Raw genomic sequence first — 21550 nt, forward strand, 5'->3', positions numbered from 1 at the left:
AACTTGGGGGAGGGGCGACCAGGGTATGCGTCTGACTCCCCACCGCTCACATCAACCCTAGGGATCGCAGCTTCATACTATTCCTGGTGCCTTACAATCCCTAAGGCCTAGCACTGGAGCACCCGTGGTGGCGGCGCGCCAGCTACTGTTTGGTAGTCTTCTCCCAAACCAGTGCGGCTGTGTCCGTATTCCCCTTCTAAGCGGAACCGATGCCTTACCTTCTCCCCGTGCTCTGGCCACAGCCAGGTAACGTCTGCTGGACCTGCTAGTATATCCGACACAGACGCCCGCCGAGACAGCACTGTACCTTGGGTAAGCGTTGTTGCGACCCGGCGGAGAGTTATTGGAGCGACTCTTTCCAATATGCGTATAAGACGCTGTTAGGAAAGATCACTCAAAAACATAGTAAGACTATAAAAAATAAAATAAGAAAGCTTAGGATTGCCAAGAACAGCAGCCCTCTGACCACGGTCTGGCTCCTGCCGCACCAAACAAAAAAACTGATTTGCCTGAGCCAGTGGGCGGGGATATATGGACGGGCCCGTTGCATCCTGGGAGGACTGAAAGCTTGTGATCGTTTGGTGCCAATCCGCGATCGCTCCATCATATCCCATTGTTATCCTGTGGATAACCTGTGGACCCAGCCGGAGAAAACTCTCCTTTTTATTTACCATACTACTCAGTCTATCTTTTTTAGGCTTTCAATTAATGAAGTTACTATATTTATTGTTTGAGCTTAATAACGCACTTTTTGAGGCATGTTCAATCATACTGCCTAAGACCACAATCTTGTGTTCTATAATCCCATCACACTCATATAAGGAATTTTAGCTATTTGCTGGCAACACCTGTTGTGGAATTGGATCAATAACTTACTAGTAGACGTGACATCATGACGGGTATTCTATCCTCTATATTTCTTCAGCTACTTAACTATTAGCTTTTTGGGGTAAGGATTACTTTCCCATATTAATCAAGTAATTCTTTATATGTTGCAAATCTCCGGATACATGTGGTACTAATAAAGGGGAGGGGGCAAAAAGGCCCCAAAAACTGTATAACTATACTGTGATTCTAGGTCAACTAATAGAATGACCTAAGCCATTGTAATACGACCTACCAACATGCTATATATTCAATTATTTAGCTCAATGGCACGGTTTTGATGAGAAGGAAAAAAAAACCAAAAAACAGTTTTCTATAAAATCACTTTTGGAGGCAAAATAATGTATGAGGAACAAACAAAACACGCATTCATGAAATAATAGTTTAATGGGAATAATGTTTAAAACTTTACTTTTTTGGGGGGATCTCAAGAGTAAAAAGTATTTTTATTTATTTATTATTTTTAAATAGGATATTTAGTCAAGATTAAAATATCTAATACCACAAATGCTACCGTGTGTGACAGTCTATTTCATTTTTTGACTACTGCCTAGAATTGCACTTTTTTTTACCTTCTTTAAAAAAAAAAACCCATACAAATCTGTACAATGTTTTCAAGGGTAGGGAAAACCTACAAAGTATAACAAATTATGCAAATAAGTTAAGACATAATCATTAGGGAAAAATATATGTATATTACAACAATTTTTCTTTAAAGGTCCTTAAAACAAGTCTTCCATGTAAAATCTAGCTGGATGGTTTATCTTCCTCCTGCGTTTTAATTTAATGCATAATTAAACTGGTTTGCAAACTTCTCATGTCGCCTCTGATCCATTTTGTTCATTGCGCTTATCACCCGTTTCACCGATCCCCTGCAGGAGAGAGAGTAAAAAATATATAGAATAGACTGTTATCCCAAAATAACAACACGGCTGCGCTTACACCTGAAATAAAGACATGTCGGAGTGTTTATAGGTGTGCTAAAAAAATAAATTAAAATAAAAAAATAAAAATGAAGGAGGAATCATTAATTACTGATCGCAACTCCTAACACTGCACAGATGAGGCAGAACAAATTAGACGTGTTAACTAAATTAAGTACTGCAATACAAATAGTTTTAATTCAACAAGGTTTTAATAACAGGAGTAAACAAATTGAACTCTTGCTTTAATGTGCCCACTCCACCTCAGTCATTATTCTTTACCGCCGACCTCACAAGATAAATGGCAGCTTTCCAAGTATTCTTAAAAGGAGGACTCTGATTAGACAAAGGCGAGAAAATCCTTGTTAATCCAGATTGCTGTTTGATGGAGCTGCCTAGTTGCCCTGATAAATACCAAGTCCGTTTCTTGGCCACTATGATTTGCCTACATGTTTTCGCCTTTATAGAGTATTAAAATAATGATCTAAGGCAAGTGGCACAATGACGCGTTCTGCGCTCGGCCTTCAACAGCCACCGGAATCCCGCAGGCAGTGGTCAGAATGTATCTGTGCCATTGGCCAGTAACATGTCATCCTTGCAGGCATACCGGGCAAATAGGCACAAAGCGCTGAAAAGGAAAGCACTCCACAAACCTAGTGTTCATTCTGGCGCCCTGCGCCTGTCACAACCCGTGCAGTTCCTCTTTCCTGCCTGGGGTGTCACTCTCTGCTCTGGTTCCCCTAGCACACTCTGGTCTGTATCGCTCTGCTCTGGTGCTTCTAGTACACTCTGGTCTGTATCTCAGTGCTGAGATACAGACCAGAATGTGCTAAAAGCACCAGAGCAGAGATTGACACCCCAGGCAGGAAAGAGGAACTCCACGGGCTGTGACAGGTGCAGGGAGCTAGAATGAACACTACAAACCTACGCTGTTTCTGAGCAGAGCTGATTAATACCGTACCAACCAACCCCTTTGCTTATAGGTCTAAAGGTCCCCATACACTTATGCGACTTATCAGAGTGGAGAAGTCGCATAAGATTCCCTTGAGCTTCATGGCAGCTTCCCGGGCGGCAGGATCACATACGATACATCACATGTGGCCTTTTGCATACGATGTATCATATGCAATCCCAGCCATGCTTGTGGGAGCAGACACATCTATAGTGCAGCCCTTGCCATCTCCAACTCTGATCTGATGAGCACAGGATCGCGCATCGGATCGGTATCTGAGGTAAAACACCTGCGATTTGCTACTTTTCATCCAATTTCTCATCCGTTCCGTCGAAAATCGGATGAAATCAGACCAAATCCCACAGGTGTATGGGCACCCTAAGAGTGCAGCAAACAAAGACAAGCTGATTAGCTGCTATGGTTCCAGTGTAGATGGCATCTGCCTACTAAATATTCCAGGATAACCCTGCAGCCAATGCAGTATGACGCCTGGAGTTCCTGCCAGATTCCACAATTAGTGAGGGACTTTGTCTGATCCGGAGGCTAATTATACAAGCACAGGTAGCAGGTCGGCAATGGAGCTAGTCTTTGGCTCGCAACAGAGCATGTCATGTCACCACAATAAGCAGGATGGGTAAGGCAACAGATTTCGAAGGGGTGCATGCTTGTGAGTACTGGAGGTATATAAGATAGGGACTGTGTAACAACCGAAGATGGCAGCAGGAATGGAGACTCTTTAATTGAGATGGCGTTCTTGAAAAGCAGAAGCAACGAAGGCCGGTATGCTAGGTTTCATGGCGTGCAGTCATTAAAACCTAAAAAGGACCCCTCCTTACATACATAGAGAGCCGACGCCACTGCAGACAAATTGCAGTAATAATCCATCATAGCCAGGCATGGGGGCCTTTCTAAAAACACACAGCGGAACATATCATTTGGTAAATTTGTTTTGTGCCATCACTCCGACACGAACGGTCGTTGGCTGGTAACGTCACAGAACACGGAACAGATATACATGCCTGCGGTTTGCTGCTGGGGTAGCAATGACAAGAGAGCTGGTCTGAGTCTATCATGACATTCGCCTGTCACGGAGCATCTTATTTACAGCGATTGTTAAGTACTCGTCAGAGTTTCCACAGCTGGATGCATGATTTCCCTTCAATTCCCCAGAGCTAATTAAATCTCGTTTGTTCTCAGTGAAAGGGCACCTCTTAATTGATGTCTCGTACACTCCTATAGATGTCCGTCCACTTGTTAATTAAGACCTGTTGCGTGTGATCATATAATTTGTGTTGTGATAACAGCTGTCAGACACCATGTTTTATGATGCATACGGAGTTAAGGAGCGGATGTGTCGGGCGATTGTCATGCACACTGCGTCAGCTGGGTATACACACGCTGCAAACAAAACAGGAGAAAACTGCAATACTGACTCAGTCAACATTAAAACAGGATACTTAAAATATCCCATCTCCAAGTGATGGGAGCAAAACCTAATAAGGGGCATGTTCAATCGTCCGCGGCAAACACCTGTAACTGCACCTGCAAACCTAAAAACATCTGACCCATCCCATCCATGAAGCCCCCCCTCCTCCTCATATACCTGTCCAACATCATTAGTCTGCACTTAGCAGAATATCACCCCAAATGGACCAAATTAAGCTGATTAGAAACGTCTATGTGCCTCATTATTGTGGGTGGAGGGGCATTCCTGGGGATTTGAAACCAAGGGGGTCATTCCGACCCGATCGCTCGCTGCAGTTTGTCGCAGCGCAGCGATTGGCCGGATCTGTGCATGTGCCGGCGCCGCAGTGCACCGGCGCATGGCAGCCGTCGGGACCTAACGATCGCCTCTGAGACAGAGGTGGTTGCTGGGCGGTAGGGGGCGTTAAGCCGCCGTTTATGGGGAGCGATCCAGCCAACGCAGGCGTGGCCGGACCATTGGGGGGGGGGGGGGTCCGCGGCGGCTGCGTGACGTCACACACAGCCGCTGCGGGCCGGGGAGCGATGAGTAGCTCCCGGCCAGCACGTTAAAGCTGCGCTGGTCGGGAGCCACTCTTGAAGTGCAAAGGCATCGCCGCTGTGTGATGCCTTTGCACTTCTGCGCATGTCAGTGTTAATGATCGTAGCTATGCTAAATTTAGCACAGCTACGATCAACTCGGAATGATCCCCCAAGTCCCAACATTTTTACCTTAAAATAGGGATTTTCCAGAACTTTTCACCTGCTCGGGGACTGCAAGCAAAAAGCACCGCTAAATCCTATGGAAAGTGAACGCTGCTTAATTTCCGCGGCTAGTAGGATAACGAAAAAATTTGAGGCTGGGCGCATATAGATCATTTAGCAATGTTAACCTCTGAAATTGGGTTATTGCAGCATATTGAACTCCCTCCCAAAGTATTTTATATGGAAAGGTTTCCAATTCTTGAAAGAATTTAATGGTGTATGTATGATAATGTATTTATATTTGCTACACAGCTGTGATAGTCCGATATTACACTTTTCTCCGTTATCAGCTATTTCAGGAAAAAAGCTACTTCCAATAGACTTACAGACAGGAAGCAGGTGTGCATAGGAAAATAATCTGTAAATTGTATGTAAGGAGTGTTGGTTCTTCAATGACTTGTGAACTAACACCGTGGTCACTTGCAGGTAGCAATCAGACACGCTCAGAACTTTATAACAGCTGCTTATGGTGGGCGAACCGATCGCCCAATGTAGTTTGCAATCATAACGGATGTTGCATAATGTAACAATAAAATAAAAACAAACACAACAAATGAATTGCGAGCAGCATCTTACGTGTTAAAGACTTTCTTCTCCAGACGGGAGCGAGAAGTGTTTGCTTTCTGCTTCAAGTCAGTTAGATTCGGATACTTTTTCTTTTTCCCCTTCCCTTTCTTCTGCCCCTTCCTGGGGCATCTAGATGACCCGAGATCTTCCCCCGTGGCCTGCTCGATATCCCGCATCAGCTCTGGGTCTCGCCAATCTAAAATAATGAAAATATAACCAATTAGCACTCTATGGGCTTACAGAGAAAATCAGCCTCGTTCACACAGGTCAATTACAGAGATATTCTCCAGTAAGGTCACAGATACTGTGCTGCCGGATGATTGACAGTCCCAGCTGCTGTCTCCTGCACAAGTCCTGAGTCTGTCCATCAAACAGAAATGCATTTGGTTTACCTAAAATGTGAGAAGTGTTGCCTAGGAGTACATTTAAAAGGGATAGTATTGTGAAAATTTCCTGTTGAGACCGACTGGGGCAAACCAATGTCAGATGGATAATGCATACAAGAGATACATAGGTCATAGGGGTTGGGTACGGGATATCCGCAGTCAGGATGCCGGTGATCAGAATACCGACGCCAACACCCAGACTGCCTAAAATCCCAACAGGGGCGTTCAACTAAACTAAACCTAATCCACCCTCCCAAGGGCCAAAACCTCCCCTCCAGCAGCCTAACCCTAACCCTCTTCCCCGCAGCGTAACCCTCCCCGTCTACAACCTGACCCTAACCTTTTTCCCCCACAGCCTAACACTCCCTCCTACAGCCTAACCCTCTTCCCCGCTGCCTAACCCTTACCCTACTCTCCCCACTCCCCTACAGCCTAACTCTAACCCTCTTCCCCCGCAGCCTAATCCCAACCCCCCTCCTCCCTCGCAGCCTGACCCTATTACCCCCTCCCCTTCAGCCTAACTCTAACCCCCTTCCCCTCCAGCCTAATCCTAACCCCCCTCTTCCCCCGCAGCCTAACTCTACTCCCCCCCTCCCCTTCAGCCTAACTCTAACCCCCTTCCCCCACAGCCTAATCCTAACCCCCCTCTTCCCCCGCAGTCTAACCCTAGCCCTACTCCACCCCCCCTATAGCCTAACTCTAACCCTCTTCCCCTGCTACCTAATCCTACCCCCCCTTCCCCTGCAGCCTAACACTACTCTCCCTCCCCCCAACTGCAGCCTAACTCTAACCGGCATACTTGAGTTTGGGATTCCGGCGCTGGCATTCAGACAAGTATCGGGATTCCAGCAACGGTATTTTGACCTCTGGGATCCCATCCATCGGGATGCCAACTGCATCCAGCCATAGATAGTACACTAAGCTGATGAGTGATAATACAGCTACCTATTCAGCGAAAAGCCACACTACATTTAGTTCGAGAAAAACTTTACTTCCATCATGTAGGGACCATTTTACTCTCAAAGGATAAATTTACAAAAATATATATATATATTTTTATAGGACATTACCTAATTGCTATGCTGGTTTTAACCTTACCATTCAGAGAGTTATCATTGTTTGCCTTCTCTTCTCCATAATGTATTTATCTCCTTCCAGAGCCCTCGTTATCAATCTTACTGAGATGCGAGTGTGTGGCTTGGGGATGAGGCGTAGTAGAATAATGTGGGTATGTGACGCGATAGTGGCAGATAAGTCCCTACTGCCCAGAGTGGTAACAACTATAAGGGGGGGATTTATCAAAGCTCGGACAGAGAGAATACCAACCAATCAGCTCCCAATTGTCATTTTTCAGGCTGCGTTTGAAAAAATAAGATTTTACTCACCGGTAAATCTATTTCTCGTAGTCCGTAGTGGATGCTGGGGACTCCGTAAGGACCATGGGGAATAGACGGGCTCCGCAGGAGACTGGGCACTCTAAGAAAGAATTAGGACTACTGGTGTGCACTGGCTCCTCCCTCTATGCCCCTCCTCCAGACCTAAGTTAAGGAAACTGTGCCCGGAAGAGCTGACATTACAAGGAAAGGATTTTGGAATCCAGGGTAAGACTCATACCAGCCACACCAATCACACCATATAACTTGTGATAACCTTACCCAGTTAACAGTATGAACAACAACAGAGCATCAACAAACGGATGCCAACATAACATAACCCTTAATTAAGCAATAACTATATACAAGTATTGCAGAAGAAATTCGCACTTGGGCCGGGCGCCCAGCATCCACTACGGACTACGAGAAATAGATTTACCGGTGAGTAAAATCTTATTTTCTCTAACGTCCTAGTGGATGCTGGGGACTCCGTAAGGACCATGGGGATTATACCAAAGCTCCCAAACGGGCGGGAGAGTGCGGATGACTCTGCAGCACCGAATGGGCAAACACAAGGTCCTCCTCAGCCAGGGTATCAAACTTGTAGAATTTTGCAAAAGTGTTTGAACCCGACCAAGTAGCTGCTCGGCAAAGCTGTAATGCCAAGACCCCTCGGGCAGCCGCCCAAGAAGAGCCCACCTTCCTCGTGGAATGGGCTTTTACCGATTTTGGATGTGGCAATCCAGCCGCAGAAATGAGCCTGCTGAATCGTGTTACAGATCCAGCGAGCAATAGTTTGCTTTGAAGCAGGAGCACCCAGCTTGTTGGATGCATACAGGATAAACAAAGATTCTGTTTTCCTGACCCTAGCCGTTCTGGCTACATAAACCTTCAAAGCCCTGACTACATCTAGTAACCTGGAATCCTCCAAGTCACGAGTAGCCGCAGGCACCACAATAGGTTGGTTCAAATGAAAAGATGACACCACCTTCGGCAGAAATTGCGGACGATTCCGTAATCCTGCCCTGTCCATATGGAAAACCAGATAGGGGCTTTTACATGACAAAGCCGCCAATTCTGACACACGCCTAGCCGAAGCTAAGGCCAATAGCATGACCACTTTCCACGTGAGATATTTTAACTCCACGGTCTTAAGTGGCTCAAACCAGTGAGATTTCAGGAAACTCAACACCACGTTAAGATCCCAAGGTGCCACTGGTGGCACAAAAGGGGGCTGAATATGCAGCACTCCCTAAACAACGTCTGGACTTCAGGAAGAGAAGTCAGTTCTTTTTAAAGAAAATGGATAGGGCCGAAACCTGGACCCTAATGGAACCCAATTTCAGGCCCAATGTCACTTCCGACTGTAGGAAGTGAAGGAAACGGCCCAGCTGGAATTCCTCCGTAGGGGCATTCTTTTTATACGGTGATAATGTTTAGCCATCACGTCCTTCCTAGCCTTTATCAGTGTAGGAATAACCTCATCCGGAATGCCTTTTTCTGCCAGGATCCGGCGTTCAACCGCCATGCCAACAAACGCAGCCGCGGTAAGTCTTGGAACAGACAGGGCCCCTGCTGCAACAAGTCCTGTCTGAGAGGCAGAGGCCATGGGTCCTCTGTGAGCATTTCTTGCAGATCTGGATACCAAGTCCTTCTTGGCCAATCCGGAACAATGAGTATTGTTCTCACTCCTCCTTTTCCTATGATTCTCATCACCTTGGGTATGAGAGGAAGAGGAGGAAACACATAAACCGACTGGAACATCCACGGTATCACCAGTGCGTCTACAGCTATCGCCTGAGGGTCTCTTGACCTGGCGCAATATTTTGTTGAGGCGGGATGCCATCATGTCCACCTGTGGCAGTTCCCACCGACTTACCATCTGCGTGAAGACTTCTTGATGAAGTCCCCACTCTCCCGGGTGGAGGTCGTATCTGCTGAGGAAGTCTGCTTCCCAGTTGTCCACTCCCGGAATGAACACTGCTGACAGTGCTCGTACGTGATTCTCCGCCCATCGAAGAATTCTGGTGGCTTCCGCCATTGCCACCCTGCTCCTTGTGCCGCCTTGGCGGTTTACATGAGCCACTGTGGTGATGTTGTCTGATTGAATCAGCATCGATTGGTTGCGAAGCAGGGTCTCCGCTTGACTTAGGGCGTTGTATATGGCCCTTAATTTCAGGATATTGATGTGAAAGCAAGTCTCCTGACTTGACCACAGCTCTTGAAAATTTCTTCCCTATGTGACTGCCCCCCACCCTCGGAGGCTTGCATCCGTGGTCACCAGGACCCAGTCCTGAATGCCGAATCTGCGACCTTCGAGAAGGTGAGCACTCTGCAGCCACCACAGGGGAGACACCCTGGCCCCGGGGGATAGGGTGATTAACCGATGCATCTGAAGATGTGATCCGGACCACTTGTCCAGTAAGTCCCATTAGAAGGTCCTCTCATGGAACCTGCCGAAAGGAATGGCCTCGTATGATGCCACCATCCTTCCCAGGACTCGAGTGCAGTGATGCACTGACACCTGTTTTGGTTTTAATAGATTCCTGACCAGTGTCACGAGCTCCTGAGCTCTCTCTATCGGGAGATAAACCCTTTTCTGGTCTGTGTCTAGGATCATGCCTAGGAGAGGCAGATGAGCTGTAGGAACAAACTGCGACTTTGGAATATATAGAATCCAGCCGTGTTGCCGTTACACTTCCAGAGAAAGTGATACGCTGTTCAGCCACTGCTCTCTTGATCTCGCTTTTATGAGGAGATCGTCCAAATACGTGATAATAGTGACACCTTGCTTCCGCAGGAGCACCATCATTTCCGCCATTACCTTGGTGAATATTCTCGGGGCCGTGGAGAGACCAAACGGCCACGTCTGAAATTGGTAATGACAATCCCGTACCGCAATTCTGAGGTACGCCTGATGAGGTGGATAAATGGGGACATGAAGGTATGCCTCCTTTATGTCCCAAGTCAAGATAAAATCTCCCCCTTTCAGGCTTGTAACGACCGCTCTTAGCGATTCCATCTTGAACTTGAACCTTTTCAGGTATATGTTCAGGGATTTTAAATTCAATATGGGTCTGACCGAACAGTCTGGTTTCGGGACTACCACATGGTCGAATAATAACCCCCTCCTTGTCGAAGGAGGGGAACCTTGACCACCACCTGTTGAAGATACAATTTGTGAATTGCAGTTAACCGTTTCCCTCTCGTGGGGGGAAGCCGGCAGGGCCGTCAGTGAGGAGGCATCTTCTCAAAGTCCAGCTTGTATCCCTGAGACACAATATCTATTGCCCAGGGATCTAACAGGGAGTGAACCCACTTGTTGCAGAACTTACGAAAGCGTGCCCCCACCGGGCCTAGCTCCGTCTGTGGAGCCCCAGCGACATGCGGTGGATTTTCATAGAGGCCGGGGAGGACTTCTGTCCGTGGGAACTAACTGTGTTGTGCAGCTTCTTTCCTCTGGCAAGAAAGGACGCACCTCGGACTTTCTTGTTTCTTTGTTCGAAAAGCTGCATTTGATAATGACGTGCTTTCCTAGGCTGTGCAGGAATATAAGGCAAAATATCAGAATTACCAGCTATAGCCGTGGAGACCAGGTCCGAGAACCCTTCTCCACACAATCCTCAGCCTTCCATATGCCTCTTAAGTCGGCATCATCTGTCCATTGCATATTCTACAGGACACGTCAAGCAGAAATCGACATAGCTTTGACTCTAGGACCCAGTATACTCATGTCTCTTTGGGCATGTTTGATTATATATATCTCTTAAGACAGCATCTTTAATATATATACATATCTCTCTCTCTATATATATATATATATATATATATATATATATATATACACACACACATACTAGGGTCTCAATTTCTGCTGATAAGGTACCTGTCCACGCCGCCCCAGCGCTATAAACCCATGCCGACACAAGCGCCGGTCTGAGTAGTGTACCAGAATATGCACGCTATCTGCAGGATCCCTGAGAATAGCTAGGGCTACCTTCTGGGCAAACGTGACACCCTAGGGGAAGATTCCCATCACATCCTGGCCCTAGTGGGGAAAGGATACTGCCTGAGAATTCTTTGTGGGAAGCTGCAGTCTCTTGTCTGGAGATTCCCGCTCTTTTTCCTCATGAGAGGAGGGAAATTTACCTCAGCTTTCTTCCCCTTAAACATGTGTACCCTTGTGTCAGGGACAGATGAGTCATCAGTGATATGCAAATCATCTTTTATTACAGTAATCATATGTTGAATACTTTTTTGCCATTTTGGCTGTAACTTTGCATTATCGTAGTCGCCACTGGAGTCAAACTCCGTGTCGATATCAGTGTCTATTATTTTGGATAGTGAGCATTGTGGGACTCTGAAGGTCTCTGCGCCATAGGGACAGACATGGGTAGATTTCATGTCTGTTCTCTAATCTTTTGTGCAATAAATTCACCTTAGCACTTACACATATCCAAACAGGTGTCTGTGTTGTCGACGGAGACACCCTCTCACACACATATTAGCTCCATCTCCTCCTTAGGGGAGCCTTTTCTCAGACATGTCGACACACACGTACCGACACACCACACACACAGGGGATGCTCTATTTGAAGACAGTTCCCCCACAAGGCCCTTTGGAGAGACAGAGAGAGAGTATGCCAGCACACACCCCAGCGCTATATGACCCAGGAATCACACAGTAACTTAGTGTTAACCCAGTAGCTGCTGTATATATTGTTTTTATGCCAAATGTATGTGCCCCCCCTCTCTTTTTCACCCTCTTCTATCGTGCTTCTGCAGGGGAGAGCCTGGGGAGCTTCCTCTCAGCGGAGCTGTGGAGAGAAAATGGCGCTGGTGAGTGCTGAGGAAGAAGCCCCGCCCCCTCAGCGGCGGGCTTCTGTCCCGCGATTTTGTGTAAAAATAATGGCGGGGGCTCATGCATATTACAGTGCCCAGCTGTATATATGCCCTATTTTGCCAGGAGGTACTCAATTGCTGCCCAGGGCGCCCTCCCCTGCGTCCTGCACCCTACAGTGACCGGAGTGTGTGGGTTAGTGTGGGAGCAATGGCGCACAGCTGCAGTGCTGTGCGCTACCTCATATGAAGACAGGAGTCTTCTGCCGCCGATTTTGACGTCTTCTTGCTTCACCCGCCGGCTTCTGTCTTCTGGCTCTGCGAGGGGGACGGCGGCGCGGCTCCGGGAACGGACGACCAAGGTTAAGTTCCTGTGTTTGATCCCTCTGGAGCTAATGGTGTCCAGTAGCCTAAGAAACGCAACCTAGCCGCAGTTAGTAGGTTTGCTTCTCTCCCCTCAGTCCCACGTAGCAGAGAGTCTGTTGCCAGCAGAAGCTCTCTGAAAATAAAAAACCCTAACTTAAATACTTTCTTATTAGCAAGCTCAGGAGAGCTCACTAAAATGCACCCAACTCCGTTCGGGCACAGATTCTAACTGAGGTCTGGAGGAGGGGCATAGAGGGAGGAGCCAGTGCACACCAGTAGTCCTAATTCTTTCTTAGAGTGCCCAGTCTCCTGCGGAGCCCGTCTATTCCCCATGGTCCTTACGGAGTCCCCAGCATCCACTAGGACGTTAGAGAAAGACCAGTTAGAAGCTGAAAAGTTGGTACTTTATCTCCCTCCAAGCTTTGATAAATCTCCCGCGATGTCCAGCATCTAGTTTCCCTGTACTAGACATAACCAAACAGGCCCTTTAACCCGATACGTTCTGTAATACCTGTGTGATTTATCCAACAAGAACACAACATTTTATTATTATTCATTGACATTAACGTCCTTATAATGTCTAAGCAGTTGAAAATCAGAACTGGAAAGCTATGCTCCATATTAAACCAGTCCTATAAATGTCAGATCCTGTTACATCCACGTCTCTGCTTTCTGGACTAGTGCGAGACCAATTCAGCGGCAGGAGCGAGATAGCAGGGATTATCGTGCGGCGTGTAAAGTGTTTACCTCACTGTAATAATAAGGCGTCACAGTTTAGTAGCAGAGCGGACGAGGCAATTGTTTAAACACAAGGAAGAGATGCAGCCATTCACTACAGATAAAATGAGTGCTGGAGTCAAATGAAGGAGCGATTTAAGAGCTTTTTACAAAAATCAATAAAATGCCAAGAAAGGGGAGACGCTTCTTTTTTTTTTTTTTTTTCTTGAGTTCTGATGGGGCCCCAAAAAAACCTTTTCTGGTATTGTTACAGAGTTTAGTCGCAGGGGAAAGAAAATGACAATTTGCGAGGGTGTGTGGCAATCGATACTGTAGACGGTGTGTCACAAGTGACTGGCTCTGGCACTACCTCTGCTGCATTGTCCTCGTACCTGGCCGTTAACAAGTCATTTGAGAGCTGAAGAGTTGGACGCCCCTCGCCAGCGACACAAGAAATAGCCACTTAATTTGCTTTAGTGTATGAGCCACTGGAAACGATGAACACTGCAGATTAACAGGTCAGAGCAATCATTTCTAAACCACAGGGGTCATCTCCCAGCTGGAAGGGATGGAGAGAGCGCAGTAGGGACTTGAGCATCTTCTGCGCTGAATATCACATGCTCGGTACCTAGTCTCATATCCGGAGCATACAGTAGGAAGGTTTATGCTGCAGCGACACTTATCAGCTTACGCCATCCTAAAATCCTATACTACGATAACAAAAGTCAACTTCCAAAAACATGCAAATGAACATTTATCTGACTTATGCTTAATGTCTCCACTGATACAATGTGTATTCCCTGCATTTCACAGCTCCATGGAAAAGGTAGGCAATATAGAAACGGTTAAACAGGACTTTCATTAAGGATCTCTGTATTAACTCTACGCCTGGTGACTAGTAGTATTGTTGGCATCCCAAACATGGATTTACTGCAAAGGGACTTAATGAAAGGTAAGGATGAATGCTACATCTCAAAAATCACCATTCTGCTAATCAGAGGGAAGGAGAACAGGTTCAAAGCAAAATAAAAATCCTGTGTTAAAAAACAGAGATCTATTCCTGAGTAAAGGACCATTAAACCTATATATGCAGATATGGTCAAGAGGTTCAGTTGTTGTTCAGACAGAACACCAGAATGGGGAAGAAATGGGAAGTGGCTTTAACTGTGGAATGATTGTTGGGGTGGCTTTAAGTATCTCAGAAACTGCTCTGTAGTAGGATTTTCAGACGCAATCATCTATAGAGTTTATAGAATACGGTGTTGCAAAGAAAAAAAAAAATCCAGTGTGGCAGTTCTGTGGTCAAAAATGGGTCAATGAGAAAGGTCAGAGGAGAATGACCAGGCTGGTACCAGCTGACAGGGAGGAGTCAACAACTGAAATAACCATGTGTTACAGCAGTGGTATGAAAGAGAGCATATGCATGGCTCAGCGAACCTTGAAGTGGATGGGCTACAGCGGGTTCCATGTCTGTCAGTGAAGAGCAGGAGACTACAGTGGGCACAGGCCGGGTCACCAACACTGGAAGACTGAAAACACTTTGCCTGGTCTAATGAATCTCGGTTTCTAATGTGACGTGCAGATAGCAAGGTCACAATTTGGTATAAACAACATGAAGCCATGTCTCATCCTCACTGGTTCAGACTGGTGGTGGTGAAATGAGGTGGGGAATTGTTTTTTTTGGCACATATTAGGGCCCTCAATACCAAACTGAGCTACCAAGGTATAGTTACTGACCATGTCCATCCCCCTATATGGGCACAGTCTACCATCTTCTAATGGCTGCTCCAGCAGGACAAGAAATCATGTCACACAGCACACGTCATCTCACACTGGTTCCACAAACATGACCATGAGCTCAGGATCCTCCAATGGCCTCCACAGCCACCAGATCTCACCTTATAGCACCTGCGTGATGTGATGGAACGGGAGATGCAGCAGCTGCGTGATGCCATCATGCCACCAGAATCTCTATGGACTGTTTCCAGCACCATGCTGAGATTCCATGTTGCACATAATTTGGGCTGTTCTAGGGGCAGTACTATAGAGGTGTACCTAATGAATGACCACTAAGTGGTCTATTTACTAAAGGTCAATCGCCATCGATTTTTTTTTAGATTTTAAAATGATGTAAATCGATGATGGGTTTCCATGGCTTAAACACAATTTGCTAACATTTAAAAAGGACTATAAAAAAAAAAACCTATTGGTAAAAGTGTTTTATCTCCTGAAAAACAAATTGATGTTCAGCAATTTGAAACTGATCAAAATTGATGAAATTTGACTTTTCGTTTTTTTTTCTTTCTAGGACTCATGGTTCAGCAATCAAAGCTGCTGTGCGAGAATATGCAAATGCCGCTGCTGTGAATGTGTACGCAGCTGCTGTGCGAGAATATGCAAATGCCACATCACTGTATGTGTATGTAGCTGCTGTGCGAGAATATGCAAATGCCGCAGCTGTGAATGTGTACGCAGCGCCTGTGCTAGAATATGCAAATGCCGCAGCTGTGAATGTGTACGCAGCGCCTGTGCAAGAATATGCAAATGCCGCAGCTGTGAATGTGTACGCAGCGGCTGTGTGAAAATATGCAAATGCTGCAGCTGTGAATGTGTACGCAGCTGCTGTGCGAGAATATGCAAATGCTGCATCAGTGTATGTGTATGCAGCTGCTGTGCGAGAATATGCAAATGCTGCAGCTGTGAATGTGTACTCAGCGGCTGTGCGAGAATATGCAAATGCTGCAGCTGTGAATGTGTACGCAGCTGCTGTGCGAGAATATGCAAATGCCGCATCAGTGTATGCAGCTGCTGTGCGAGAATATGCAAAGTCTGCAGCTGTGAATGTGTACGCAGCGCCTGTGCAAGAATATGCAAATTCCGCAACTATGAATGTGTACGCAGCGCCTGTGCAAGAATATGCAAATTCCGCAACTATGAATGTGTACGCAGCGGGTGTGCGAGAATATGCAAAAGCTGCAATTATGAATGTGTACGCAGCTGCTGTGCGAGAATATGCAAATGCCGCAACTATGATTGTGTACGCAGCTGCTGTGCGAGAATATGCAAATGCTGCAGCTGTGAATGTGTACGCAGCCGCTGTGCGAGAATATGCAAATGCCGCAGCTGTGAATGTGTACGCAGCTACTGTGCGAGAATATGCAAATGTTGCATCAGTGTATGTGCATGCAGCTGCTGTGTGAGAATATGCAAATGCTGCAGCTGTGAATGTGTATGCAGCGGCTGTGCGAGAATATGCAAATGCTGCAGCTGTGAATGTGTACGCAGCTGCTGTGCGAGAATATGCAAATGCCGCATCAGTGTATGTGTATGCAGCTGCTGTGCAAGAATATGCAAATGCTGCAGCTGTGAATGTGTACTCAGCGGCTGTGCGAGATTATGCAAATGCTGCAGCTGTGAATGTGTATGCAGCTGCTGTGCGAGAATATGCAAATGCCGCATCAGTGTATGTGTATGCAGCTGCTGTGCAAGAATATGCAAATGCTGCAGCTGTGAATGTGTACGCAGCGGCTGTGCGAGAATATGCAAATGCTGCAGCTGTGAATGTGTACGCAGCGGCTGTGCGAGAATATGCAAATGCTGCAGCTGTGAATGTGTACTCAGCGGCTGTGCGAGAATATGCAAATGCCGCATCAGTGTATGTGTATGCAGCTGCTGTGCAAGAATATGCAAATGCTGCAGCTGTGAATGTGTACGCAGCTGCTGTGCGAGAATATGCAAATGCTGCAGCTGTGAATGTGTACGCAGCGCCTGTGCTAGAATATGCAAATGCCGCAGCTGTGAATGTGTACGCAGCGCCTGTGCTAGAATATGCAAATGCTGCAGCTGTGAATGTGTACGCAGCGGCTGTGCGAGAATATGCAAATGCTGCAGCTGTGAATGTGTACGCAGCGGCTGTGCGAGAATATGCAAATGCTGCAGCTGTGAATGTGTACGCAGCGGCTGTGCGAGAATATGCAAATGCTGCAGCTGTGAATGTGTACACAGCTGCTGTGCGAGAATATGCAAATGCTGCAACTATGAATGTGTACGCAGCAGATCTGCGAGAATATGCAAATGCCGCAGATGTGAATGTGTACGCAGCTGCTGTACAAGAATATGAAAATGCTGCAGCTGTGTATATGTACGCAGCTGCTGTGCGTGAATATGCAAATGACGCTGCTGTGAATGTGTACGCAGCTGCTGTGGGAGAAAATCCAAATTCCACAGCTACGAATATGTACACAGCGGCTGTGCAAGAATATACAAATGCTGCAGCTGCCTGGATTTGTACTGGGACGTGCACCGATGGCTTTGCAAGTCCCAGCGGCTGTGCACAAAGACGCAGCATTCGTTGCAGATCAGTCAGATATCCCTATGGACGCGCACCATGGCCACAAGAAGTAAGACACCGGAGACAATGCAGCAGAGATGGGATCACAGTCAAAGGCTGAGATTCCCACTAAAAACGTCGCTCAACTGCACAAATATTGGGTTTGCGCACATCTCTGGACCAGGCCCTGTATGTACTGTATTTGGTGACATCACAACAATAGGTTTTAAATATGGCAATAAATGTACACAACCACCGCTAACTGCGGCCTCTAGGCCTGTGCACTGGAAGAATAAGAGGTTTTCAGCCCTCCTGGATATGGGACATGAGACTGTACGCTGAGGTTTTACACCCTGTACAATAACACAGCTCTGTAACTTACTGCACTAGAAGAACAGCTCATTTTCCAAGTATATTTAGAGCACTTGACAAAAAAAAAAAACATTTAAAAAGGCACCAGCTTTAAGGGGGAAGGGGGCTTCATGACAAACTACAATAGACAAGTCAGATTCTGTAGTATATAAATGGCAATTTAAGTATGTTTTACTTTAAAGCAACTTTGAAAGCCTATATCTGGTCCTAGCCTTTCCATAAGGTTGTCCCATCATATATCGCTATGTAATAATACAGCTTTATCTGCCCGCCAGATTAACAGTGCATAATTCACTTCAATTCTGAATCAGCTGCACACAAAAGGGAAACCTATGGGAACTATTCAGGTGACCAAGTCTATCGAGGGTGTTTTCGGCCACTGTGGAATTATACCAGACACCCGCAATGGGGCACTCTGTCGTTGATGCATCTACCCCCCCACCACCACCTTGTTGACAGCCCTGTGCGTGGCTTCAAGGGTAATGGAGTCAGGCAGAGCCCCGATGCGGCTGATGGTGTTAGCAAGGCTTAATGACCTAAAGTCTCATTATGTCTATACTTCACCGCAAATTAAGTGATGGTAATGACTCTGGGGCAAAGTTTAATGACACTGGGGCGTCATTAGGCCGGGGCCACTTATGCTGCAATTTATCAGTATGCTTTATTAAAGCAAAATGGTTTCCGCGCCACTGGGGTCTGGAAAGGAAAAACTGGCCAAGCTTCACTGTAACAAATTGCATAAAAGACTAATATCATAGAAACGTGCTGAGAATGGCTCTTGGGCAGGCTATGGGCGGATAGACTGGTGCCTGACTGCGCCAATACATGGACACGTGTAACAAACCTTGTTCGCTGGCCTGCTTCTCAAACTGCTCCTTGGCCTCTCTGTTCCGATCTTGCTGATTGGTCGGCACTCCTAGTTCATCCCGTGGGATTATCTTCCCATGAAACGGACACTTGAAAACAAAATACAAATTTTTTTTTTTTAAACAAAACCAAAAACATCGGACTCCTTTTTAGTTTGATATCCCTGCGCCATTCTACAGATTCTACTACATCTAGTGAAAGCCGCTTTTATGGTTGGAAACACCAACTTGGCCCGGTCATGGGTCTGGCTCATTTATTGCAACTGATCAGCTTCGTCACTCACATGCTCAGGTGTGCCCTCTTACCGCTAATTAAAGCGGAAACACGTGGGTTCATTTTACTTTAATCCCAATGCTTCTGAGCTCTGGAACACAATAAGGATGGAACAAGAAGTGTTCTGAGTAGTTTCTGTAACGCTAGTACAGGTATAACGGTCAGCGAGCAGGAAGATAGAAATAATTAATTTCCAGGCAGTGACTGAGGAAGGAGACCTATCTGTGAAACGCGTTGCAACAACAAAATTAGTACGCCTTCTTTCATTTTAGGCTTAATTTTTATTGCCTTGTTGTAATATTTTTATATATACATCTTATTTTTTGGTGTCCATCACAGGAGTTAATGTATCTCCAGAACACGGTTATATTATAGATGTATGAATACCACTTGGAATTTTAGGATAACCGAGTAAAGAGGCTTATCCAACAGAAAGACTATAAAACTGTATTGTGATTTCAAAATACCCCAGTTAGCGCCCGGGAAATAGCCTATTCCACAAACCATACCCACCTTATATCGGTCTTGTCGCACACACAGTGAGCCATTAGCTAAAGGTGCCCGACACTCGTGTTCCACGGGTTCAAACTTGCCAGGGACTGTGATATATCTGGTCTTTAGAAAGGCCTCCAATTCTTTACTCTCCACTTCTTCTTCTGCTTCACGGGTCCAAAAGCGGTGCTGGCACATAGGCCTGGGTAACCAAAGGAAACATGTTACCAAATAACCCCGTATAGCTTCCATAGGTACCTTGCTGTATATATAGAGAACACCACACATTAGTTTAAGGCAATGACAGCCCTGTATTCTTAAGTGACTCAAAGGGCGGTATTCAAATGATATATCACGCCCAATCTGCTTTCTAAAGTGATCCCCGTTATTGTGTATACTGCACCCATAGTAATCAGGTTTAGCTGCGTAAAGGCTTGGGCGCTCTCGCTACCCTGGAGGTAGTGAGCTTAAATGATTATACCACACGGCATCAGCAGAAACAGAACAGGTGTGGAAGTGGGTGAAAAGAATTGAATACCGCCCAAAATGTGAAACTTGTTGATTTATTCTGCCCCACGATTGCATGACACACGCAGGAAGGTCTGACACATACTGGTGGTTAATCACAGGAGCTTATTAGATCTTAGCACAATACATGTAAGCTGGTCTGATGACAGACCGCACGGCTTCCGGTGTCCGAATATCCACTCACATTTCTACTTATGTCCTTATTGCTTAGTTTAATACACTGGGCATGCATGAAACTTAGTGAGGGCCATGGCGTGACCCCCAATGACCTTCAGCAGGACGCGAGAACACAAGGAAAGCTGGGCAGGTATCCAGATGTGTCACCAGCACATGCGTCTAGTTTTAGTCATCATCAGTGTGCGTTTTCCTGTAGTTGGTGCAACCGATATACTTCTGACATGCGTGTATGCGCAGGTATACACGAGCTGCATGTGTGTAAATATGCTGTTACGGCACCTGGCCTACACTAGAGCGCCCCTGCCATCCATGCTCCCTACCATCCATGCCTCTCCACCATCCATGCCTCTCCACCATCCATGCCTCTCCACCATCCATGCCTCTCCAGTGCAAATGGGCAGAAGTCTGCACAGGTCACATGAGTGTGTTTGATTTCTGAGCACGTACAAAGAAAAGTCTGATAAGAGACGCTGGATGCCACATAACAGAAGCCTGTATATTCCTCCCCAGTATTAACTCTCCAATATACCCACCAGTAAGGTTATACTAACTTATACCAAAGTGGTCCCAGGTGGGTTGTAACTATACCAATAAACAAGGCGGAAGGGGATGTAATCATAATGTTGACACCACAATATAGACAGTTATGTTTGTATTGTTGAAACGTCAACACTGAACATGTTGGCATCTGTAGAATGTCGACGTGTGAAATGCTGCCATGCAAAACGCCTGCGGGGAGTGTTGTTAGGCTTCAGGGGGGGAAGGGTTAGAGTCAGGCTTAGGCTCCAGGAGGGGCGGGTTAGAGTTAGGCTCAGGCTCCAGGACAAGAGAGCTCCAGGACAAGAGAGTTAGGCTCAGGCTCCAGGACAAGAGAGCTCCAGGACAAGAGAGTTAGGCTCAGTCTCCAGGACAAGAGAGTTAGGCTCAGGCTCCAGGACAAGAGAGTTAGGCTCAGTCTCCAGGACAAGAGAGTTAGGCTCAGGCTCCAGGACAAGAGAGTTAGGCTCAGGCTCCAGGACAAGAGAGTTAGGCTCAGGCTCCAGGACAAGAGAGTTAGGCTCAGGCTCCAGGACAAGAGAGTTAGGCTCAGGCTCCAGGACAAGAGAGTTAGGCTCAGGCTCCAGGACAAGAGAGTTAGGCTCAGGCTCCAGGACAAGAGAGTTAGGCTCAGGCTCCAGGACAAGAGAGTTAGGGGTATATGCAATTGCGGTCGAATTCCCGAAATTGTCGAATTTCGGGTCATTTTCGCCCAAAAAAAAAAATTTGCCTATGCAATT

At 46.5% G+C, this 21550-nt stretch overlaps 1 protein-coding gene across 3 annotated transcripts in view; it reads right to left on the reverse strand.

Annotated features, from left to right (window-relative positions):
- Positions 1–1261: 1261 nt before the first annotated feature.
- The window catches only part of UVSSA (UV stimulated scaffold protein A), a 95543-nt gene continuing 75254 nt past the window's right edge, over positions 1262–21550 (reverse strand). For all 3 annotated transcript variants that reach the window (XM_063924894.1, XM_063924896.1, XM_063924898.1), the window contains exons 11-14: positions 19590–19770; positions 18781–18892; positions 5563–5749; positions 1262–1757 (exon numbers count right to left, since the gene is read on the reverse strand). In XM_063924894.1, coding sequence (XP_063780964.1) covers positions 1664–1757; positions 5563–5749; positions 18781–18892; positions 19590–19770 — 574 coding nt within the window. In that variant the 3' untranslated portion in view covers positions 1262–1663. The remainder of the gene's footprint in view (positions 1758–5562; positions 5750–18780; positions 18893–19589; positions 19771–21550) is intronic.

The sequence above is a fragment of the Pseudophryne corroboree genome, chromosome 1 (assembly GCF_028390025.1).
Source record: "Pseudophryne corroboree isolate aPseCor3 chromosome 1, aPseCor3.hap2, whole genome shotgun sequence".
Taxonomy (NCBI): Eukaryota; Metazoa; Chordata; class Amphibia; order Anura; family Myobatrachidae; genus Pseudophryne; species Pseudophryne corroboree.